Here is a 9,928-nt window from a genome sequence, read left to right as displayed (position 1 = left end):
GGGAGCTTCCTGGCGGGTGCGTCTTCCGGGGAGAGCTGATGGGAGATAGATGGGTGTTCCTGCCAGGAGTGGTCCTGGAGCTCTCTCACTCCCCAGTGTGTACCCATGGGGGAGGGGTGATGATCTTGGGGACTTGCTTAGGGAGGCATCCATGTCACTATTTCTCTCATGCTGACCAATGTCTGCAGTAGAACGCTTGAGTAACCCATCAATCTTAGAAGCAGATGCAGACTGTCACCAGACTGTCCCACCACAGTCTGGTGACTCATAGACACCTGAAGGAGCCCACTTTCAGTTACTTAACACGTACTAGCATTACACAGTCTGTTTTTGGGAAACATTATATCCTGAGATTTATTGTATTCCCTAGCTGTGATTCTGTTATCTCTCTGATTTTTGTTCCTTCTTTGCAAGTTATAATTTTTTAGTTACAAAATGGGAGGGTATCTAATTAGAATTACAGTATTATATCTGTAGACATACCAGTGCATTCATTTTGTATTACCCCTGTTAGAGATATCTTGTTTATTTCAATGCATTTCCCTCTTTGGGCTATCTTGGCCAATGAGTTATTTTTATGTTTGGAATGTCATTGTTACTAGTGTATTGCAAAAAAAAAAACTTCAACAAAAATATTGAACAAGAAAAATATCTTGAATTAAAGAAAAAAAATATTATGTAACATATTAAAGAGGAAGTAAACCCTAATGGGTTTACTTCCTCTTTGTTTCCCTGCAAAGGTAAAGCATAATGGGCTACTATGCACCACACAGTAGCCTATAATGTGTCACTTACCTGTCACAGGAGCCTGCGATGTCACCGCTGTCTCCTCTGCTATGGAGCGTCCATCTTCTTTCCTGGTATCGTGGCTCCGCCGCTGTGATTAGCCGGAGCCGTGATGATGTCACTCCCGCAAATGCACATGGGAGCTGCCACTAACGGCATGTTGCCGTTAGCAGCGGCATGCTCAGTGCGCCTGCGCGCCGCTGTCTATGGTGCATGCGCCGTAGACAGCGGTGCCTGTCTTTTTGCAAATATCTCCTAAACCGTGTAGGTTTAGGAGATATTTCTTGGACCTACAGGTAAGCTTTAATCTAGGCTTACCTGTAGGTCAAAGTGGTCTGTAAGGGTTTACAACCACTTTAAAGATATGCAAAGAAGATATAATAAAATATTATGCATAATAAAAACAGTGAATAAAATCCTCCATCTGAAGAAGAATTTAATATTCTATACATACTTTTTTTTCCAGGTCTGAAATATTATCATTCTGCATATCTGCAAGCCATGTTGATGAATGTTTTAGAGAATACCAATCAAACCTTTGTAAGAATAATATATATAAAGTGTGGCGCTGGTGATGATGCCTCGTAAGAGGTAGTGTTAACCTTATCAGGTGTGTATAAAAAAGAAGAAAGGAAAAAGGGAGGAGTTGGAGTGAGGGAGATATCACCTTCCCCACCCGTACTTCCCCATAGGTGAGTTCATCATTAATAGGAAATACGTGCAAAGATATGTCTGTATCTGTATGCTGAGTAAGTGAAGGTATTAGAAGGTAGATGTTCCGTATCCTGACAGATAGGGAACACCTATCAGACTGGTACCTGGAGGTTCAACTCTAGGTTCTAATCAAACAGAAGGAGGAAGCTAAAGGAAAAAGTATTGTTAAAGCTAATACAATGATGTATACCAAGTACTATGCCTCCCAAAGGAGAGGGGGGCTAAAATAAGTGAATATATAATCAAAAGTCCATCAAAGAGGTAAGTACATAGATGCAAACATATTTAAAGTCCACCATCTTAGATATGGGATTACTAGATGTCAATCTAGGTATACAAAGTTCAATAGGCTGTAGTAAACAGGGCCTGTTGGACGTATCCCTGTTCAGAGGTAGGTTCTTCCCTTAGAGTGGTGACTTTGGCCCAAAAGGAACAGGTATATAGTGCCCTTACCAGATCAGGTGGACTCACAGGCCCTCGGCGGTGAGTCAAACGAGCTTTGTACCAACAAGCGGTGTGGGGCTGTAAAGCCGTATGTCGTTCCTGGATAGAATTTCCCTGGTGTCACCGGAAGGCACACCTCTGGCTCGATAAATTTTCCCAGATGTCATCTAATGGTGCGTCCTTGGCAGGGCGCCGCTGCAAGCCGGGGTCAACCAAAATCTTCAGGTAAAGGCAACCTATTTCTCAGCAGCCAGCACCATTTTTGTAGGTGAAACAAGAAAAAAAGAAAAAAACTTCCAAACGTGGCGACGTTTATTAAAATAAGCTTTTTGCAATAAGATACAAAAAAAGTTGGGCGGTAAAAACTAGGCTCAAAATATTGTAAAGAGTCCCAAGATTAAAAATTTGCGCAGTAGGTGATGGTGAGGGTAAAATCCACAGAAAACCAACGCGTTTCGTCCTCAAAGACTTCTGCTGGGGTATGGAATTGCCCCCCATCTACTGCGCTTATATATGTAGGGGCAAACAATGCAGAAAATCCGATTGGCAGCGAAACCGGGCATGACTTCCGGGTTGGGCGGCGCTAGCACTGGCCAAAAGATCATGTGTAGTTAGAGTGGCCAATTGTATCCCTTTTGGATGGTCAAAGCCAGACCTCACTTGCATCCTCCAATCTCTAGTACAGCGTCAGCCCATGTGACACGTTGGTCACGCCGCGATCACGTGATCCGTTCGATGCGGAGTGACGTCAGACCGTTCAGGGTCTGCGTGTCATAAATAATAGGGAGCCGAGGCTTGTAAGATCGAGGTGTGGAGCGCAAACACAGTGACGGCCAGAAGTAGGGGAGGAGTTTTAGAACGAAGACGGCCCAATCGAAAAACCTGAAGTCATATCGCCGGATATATGCTAGGCAAATCGTAAACATCTCCCAATTATTATGCTTATTAGGGATGGATCTTCCTGAGTGCATAAACCCTCGGGCATATCGGGCAAAATTCATAAGAAAATTCATAAAAAACATATATCGAAAATATAATATATCATACAAACATCTATATGTAACACAATAACCCAAAAAAAAGAGAAAAAGAGAAAAAAAAAAAGAGAAAAAATTGCCCTGCCAAGGACGCACCATTAGATGACATCTGGGAAAATTTATCGAGCCAGAGGCGTGCCTTCCGGTGACACCAGGGAAATTCTATCCAGGAACGACATACGGCTTTACAGCCCAACACCGCTTGACGGTACAAAGCTCGTTTGACTCACCGCCAAGGGCCTGTGAGTCCACCTGATCTGGTAAGGGCACTATATACCTGTTCCTTTTGGGCCAAAGTCACCACTCTAAGGGAAGAACCTACCTCTGAACAGGGATACGTCCAACAGTCCCTGTTTACTACAGCCTATTGAACTTTGTATACCTAGATTGACATCTAGTAATCCCATATCTAAGATGGTGGACTTTAAATATGTTTGCATCTATGTACTTACCTCTTTGATGGACTTTTGATTATATATTCACTTATTTTAGCCCCCCTCTCCTTTGGGAGGCATAGTACTTGGTATACATCATTGTATTAGCTTTAACAATACTTTTTCCTTTAGCTTCCTCCTTCTGTTTGATTAGAACCTAGAGTTGAACCTCCAGGTACCAGTCTGATAGGTGTTCCCTATCTGTCAGGATACGGAACATCTACCTTCTAATACCTTCACTTACTTAGCATACAGATACAGACATATCTTTGCACGTATTTCCTATTAATGATGAACTCACCTATGGGGAAGTACGGGTGGGGAAGGTAATATCTCCCTCACTCCAACTCCTCCCTTTTTCCTTTCTTCTTTTTTATACACACCTGATAAGGTTAACACTACCTCTTACGAGGCATCATCACCAGCGCCACACTTTATATATATTATTTTTTCACATTTACACGGGTCAAGTTGTTGTGTTGGCTGCTTTATTTTCTGAGAGTTGGCGCAAATTTTCTTTGTATATATAAACCTTTGTAAGAAACTTCATCCTTCTTGGATTATCTAACATCCTTAGTCTTAAAATCTTATTTTTTCTCTTGTTTTCTCTGATGTACATGCTTATATTGTCTGGAAACCTTCTTCTGATCCTCATGGTTAGGCTTCATTACCAACTTCAGACACCCATGTACTTTTTTCTAAGTAACCTTTCTTTCATTGACATTTGCTTTTGCTCAACTGTGGTGCCAAAAATGTTGGCTAACACAATATCAAGGAACCAAAGTATTAGCTTGTGGGGATGTGCGTCCCAGATGTATTTTCATTTAGCATTAGGAGCTACAGAGTGCTTAATATTGGCTGTTATGGCTTATGATAGGTATACTGCAATTTGCAAACCTTTACAATACACGACTATCATGGACAGAAAGCTCTGCCTATGGCTCTCTGCTACCTGTTGGGTCATCAGTTTTTTTAACTCATTCATCTTGACTTTTCTCACCTTCCAGTTGCCATACTGCAGGTCCAACCACATTGGCCATTTTTTCTGTGAGATGCCACCACTTCTACGACTCTCTTGTAGTGATATTTGGCTTAATGAATTAGCAGAATATATCTCTGGTGTCTTCATTGCTTTTGGATCTTGCTTGTTGATTTTTGGGTCCTATTTCTGCATTGCCTTGACTGTCCTAAAGACCCAGTCAACCAAGGAAAGACAGAAGGCCTTTTCAACTTGTGCCTTTCACATATCGGTAGTCTCTTTTTATTACGGCACTGTCATGTTCATGCACTTAAGACCACGATCCAGTTACTCTGCAGAACAAGACAGAATTGTGTCCATACTGTATACAGTAATAATTCCCTTGCTGAAACCTATTATCTACAGCATAAGAAACAAGGATATCAAAGGAAGCGTCAAAAAGACATTTTGTGTTAGAACATTAAAATCCTTAAATAACATTTTTTAAAAAAGAAATAGTAATTCAGTAAAAACATTAAACTTACTGTTTATTGTGCTAAGTAAGCAAAAAGTTTGAGAACTGTTTTTAAGAGTTAGGGTTTTCCCTGACTCTAATTATGATAATAATTAATTATTTGGGTGTATAATCATATTTGTTTTCATGATTCTTCAGAATACCCCAGGTAGTAAAAAGCTCAAGTCACGTTCTTTGTTTTCCCACATGGTCTATTACATCCCCCCACATGTTCCATTACAAGTTTCAAAAGATTATCATTGGGTATAGTCAGACTGTATTCTTAAAAGATCAGAAAACACAGAGCTCACCAAAATGGCATTTTTAATAATATAAAAAACATGTGATTGCACCTGCAAAAAAAACTTGATTTAATCATATCATTGGGCTGCTAACCAAAAGTTCAAGGGATATTTAGAATGGTAACACCGATAGTGGGGGACAACCACCCAGTGAAGTTTACATCAATGCCACAGGAGCGAGAATCCAATATGAAGGATGACCAACAGCCTGGAATAGCAAAAGCCATTACATGAGCAGTTCAGGGAAGAGACCCCTCATTATATTTCCGTGGGCAATCAATGACTTATCTTGGGGAAAGAATCAAATGGTTGTGGTGGATTTTTTTTTACCTAAATGCTGTTTTATTTTTCTTAGGTTGGTGTTGGGTATCTTCTTCTGCTCTCTCCCTTTTCCTAGTAAATAGAGTAAAGGGGATGGGCTCAACTGGTATTGACAAGGGTAACCACGCATGAGATAGGAACACCCAGGAACAGTCCAATCAGGTTTCTCCTGAATTTTTATTCAGCAAATTATTCAGTGCAGAAGGACATTGCAAGGCAAGACCATAGACTAAAAAAACAAGCTATCTGATCATCCCTCAGCCAATAATTAAATTTACGTCCATTCTAGATTAACTGGGTGCCATTTTTGAGTTCCCTAAAATAAAAGCCAGGGTGGCTTTGGCCAAAAATGTCTCAGGGGGTTTAGTACATGCCCCACACTATATAAGGCCACCTGCATGGCAACCTTGTGTAGTGTGTTGCGGCGGAGAGATAGACAGAGAGGCAGTGTCGTTTGATTTAAATTAGATAGAGTAGGCAGGACAGTCAGTTAGCTGCACTTACAGTGTATTGTGTATATATATGCATCCTAGGTGTTGTATATATATATATATATATATATATATATATATATATATATATATATACACTGTATTCAGTTTAACTAGATCTGTTCCTGTTATTCTCTTCCTACTGACAGGCAGGCAGGTGTTTTTACAGTATTTACAGCTACCTGAAGAAAATTGCTGGTGTTTTTCTGATCATATTAGTACCACAGGCAGGCAGCTGCAGTATTTACAGTTAGTGTAGTGCGTCCTCTGCACAGTGTGCACCTGAAGCTACCTGAAGACAATTGCTGTTGTTCTGATCCTATTAATACCACAGGCAGGCAGCTGCAGTATTTACAGTTAGTGTACTGTGTCCTCTGCACAGTGTGCACCTAAAGCTACCTGAAGACAATTGATGGTGTTCTTCTGATCCTATTAGTACCACAGGCAGGCAGCTGCAGTATTTACAGTTAGTGTACTGTGTCCTCTGCACAGTGTGCACCTAAAGCTACCTGAAGACAATTGCTGTTGCTCTGATCCTATTAATACCACAGGCAGGCAGCTGCAGTATTTACAGTTAGTGTACTGTGTCCTCTACACAGTGTGCACCTAAAGCTACCTGAAGAAAATTAGTGGTGTTCTTCTGATCCTATTAGTACCATAGGCAGGCAGCTGCAGTATTTACAGTTAGTGTACTGTGTCCTCTGCACAGTGTGCACCTAAAGCTACCTGAAGAAAATTGGTGGTGTTCTTCTGATCCTATCAGTACCACAGGCAGGCAGCTGCAGTATTTACAGTTAGTGTACTGTGTCCTCTGCACAGTGTGCACCTAAAGCTACCTGAAGACAATTGCTGTTATTCTGATCCTATTAATACCACAGACAGGCAGCTGCAGTATTTACAGTTAGTGTACTTTGTCCTCTGCACACTGTGCACCTAAAGCTACCTGAAGACATTTGCTGTTGTTCTGATCCTATTAATACCACAGGCAGGCAGCTGCAGTATTTACAGTTAGTGTACTTTGTCCTCTGCATAGTGTGCACCTAAAGCTACCTGAAGACAATTGCTGTTGTTCTGATCCTATTAATACCACAATCAGGTAGCTGCAGTATTTACAGTTAGTGTTCTTTGTCCTCTGCACAGTGTACACCTAAAGCTACCTGAAGACAATTGCTGGTGTTCTGATCCTATTAATACCACAGGCAGGCAGCTGCAGTATTTACAGTTAGTGTATTGTGTCCTCTGCACAGTGTTTCTAAAGCTACCTGAATAAAATTGCTGGTGTTCTTCTGATCCTATTAGTACCACAGGCAGGCAGCCACAGTATTTACAGTTAGTGTACTGTGTCCTCTGCACAGTGTACACCTAAAGCTATCTGAAGAAAATTGGTGGTGTTCTTCTAATCCTATTAGTACCCCAGGCAGGCAGCTGCAGTATTTACAGTTAGTGTACTGTGCCCTCTGCACAGTGTGCACCTAATGCTACCTGAAGACAATTGCTGTTGTTCTGATCCTATTATACCACAGGCAGGCAGCTGCAGTATTTACAGTTAGTGTACTTTGTCCTCTGCATAGTGTGCACCTAAAGCTACCTGAAGACAATTGCTGTTGTTCTGATCCTATTAATATCACAGGCAGGAATCTGCAGTATTTACAGTTAGTGTACTTTGTCCTCTGCACAGTGTGCACCTAAAGCTACCTGAAGACAATTGCTGTTGTTCTGATCCTATTAATACCACAGGCAGGCAGCTGCAGTATTTACATCTAGTGTACTGTGTTCTCTGCACAGTGTGCACCTAAAGCTACCTGAAGACAATTGCTGTTGTTCTGATTCTATTAATACCACAGGCAGGCAGCTGCAGTATTTACAGTTAGTGTACTGTGTCCTCTGCACAGTGTGCACCTAAAGCTACCTGAAGACAATTGCTGGTGTTCTTCTGATCCTATTAGTACCATAGGCAGGCAGTTACAGTATTTATAGTTAGTGTACTGTGTCCTCCGCACAGTGTGCACCTAAAGCTACCTAAAGAAAATTGGTGGTGTTCTTCTGATCCTATTAGTACCACAGGCAGGCAGCTACAGTATTTACAGTTAGTGCACTGTGTCCTCTGCACAGTGTGCACATAAAGCTACCTGAAGAAAATTGGTGGTATTCTTCTGATCCTATTAGTACCCCAGGCAGTTACAGTATTTTCAGTTAGTGTACTGTGTCCTCTGCACAGTGTGCACCTAAAACTACCTGAAGAAAATTGGTGGTGTTCTTCTGATCCTAATAGTACCACATGCAGGCAGCTGCAGTATTTACAGTTATAGGGTGTACACACGGTCGGACTTTGTTCGGACATTCCGACAACAAAATCCTAGGATTTTTTCAGACGGATGTTGGCTCAAACTTTTTTTGTCTACACATGGTTGCACAAAGTTGTTGGAATTTCCGATCGCCAACCACGCGGTCACGTACACCACATACGACGAGACTAGAAAAGGCCGGTTCAGAACCAAGCGCGGCACCCTTTGGGCTCCTTTTGCTAATCTCGTGTTAGTAAAAGTTTGGTGAGAGACGATTCGTGCTTTTTCAGACTCGTGGCTTTCAGATCGTTTTCTGCCGTTCAGTTTGTGCTTGTGGGTTTGTATCTGCTCTTCAGTGCGTGCAGTCAGTTCGTATCAGAGTTTTCTGTGCGATCTTGCCCGCTCGTTGCTGTTTTTCAGGTCGCTCTTCACAGGCCTTGCTGTTCTTCAGTGCGTTCTGTTACTTCGTTCTGAGCAGCCGACCATTTTCTAGCCATGTTTCGTATGCGTACTCCTCGTAGAGTTCGTGCTGTGCGGGGGCTTGGTGTTGGGGTCCTTACCTTGACACAAGTCCAGTCCATGAACAGGGTGGGGAGGAGTTCATGGACCAAGAATTGGTTGCTTCAGCGTGACCAGTTCTCTCATATGCCTTTGCTCCGTGAGATCCGTGAGAATAATCCTGATGATTTCAGGAACTTTCTCAGGATGACGGACCCCGTGTTTCACTATTTGTTGGCTTCGCTGACCCCTTATATTAGCAGGCAGGATACCTGCATGAGGCAAGCCATCACTCCGGAGCAGAGGTTGGTCGCTACCCTGCGGTATTTGGCGACAGGGAGAAGTCTGCAGGACTTGAAGTTCTTGACAGGCATCTCCCCCCAGGCTCTGGGGATCATTATCCCAGAGACCTGTTCTGCCATCATACAGGTCCTGCAGAAGGAGTATATGAAGGTAAGATTTTTATCCTTTTATATCACATTTTATTGTATTGAATGTTTGAAAATATCTTGTATTTCTTTCCTCATTCACTAATTACCATGCTTGTAATATGCTGTGAATGTCCCCTTTGTCCTCATGCATGCTGGATTTGTATGTAATTATTATTTTAGGTCCTTCATACATATTTGCCCTTCACTAACCTCCCCAGCATGGTGTCTCCTGGCCCTATATTCACCTCATGTAGTTACTTAACAATGTATTTTATCAGCTCCATAGTAGTGCTTTACCCCAAACACTCCCTAAAATGTTTGGAAATGTTATTTTTGATTTAAATTCAGGCAGAGTGCCAGAGACTGTTTTTTGTGGTGTCCCCAAATAATTTTTAGTAACCCTCCCTCCCCCAACTGCTAAGTCAGCTGATCCCAATTCTCTATCCTCAATCATCTATCTGCTGACTTTGCCAAACCCATATACACTATACCCACCTCTTTACTGGTCAGATTTATGGATGAATTCCCCAAAGCATGTAGTGCAAGGGCCTGCCTGTATACTTTCCAATGGTACTGTTTAAAGTTTTTGTATCCTATTATTATCTTGATAGGTAATAGCAGAATGTCCAAATGTTCTCAAATGTGTACAGTGTGTATTTATATCTTTGTATTATGACACTTCTTACCTGTCCAGTGGGCTGCCAATAGTGTAA

At 41.9% G+C, this 9,928-nt stretch overlaps 1 protein-coding gene across 1 annotated transcript; it reads left to right on the top strand.

The window, feature by feature from the left end:
• Positions 1–3,948: 3,948 nt before the first annotated feature.
• Positions 3,949–4,881, top strand: LOC141116568 (olfactory receptor 5V1-like; the record flags this gene model as incomplete). The annotated part of the gene is made up of 1 exon (XM_073608964.1): positions 3,949–4,881. A coding segment is annotated over one exon (933 nt), but the record flags the coding sequence as incomplete, so codon positions are not given.
• Positions 4,882–9,928: the final 5,047 nt, after the last annotated feature.

The sequence above is a fragment of the Aquarana catesbeiana genome, linkage group LG13, assembly GCF_042186555.1.
Source record: "Aquarana catesbeiana isolate 2022-GZ linkage group LG13, ASM4218655v1, whole genome shotgun sequence".
Classification (NCBI taxonomy): Eukaryota; Metazoa; Chordata; class Amphibia; order Anura; family Ranidae; genus Aquarana; species Aquarana catesbeiana.
The sequence above is the reverse complement of the archived record's forward strand: the minus strand, read 5'-3'. Positions and strand labels throughout refer to the sequence as shown.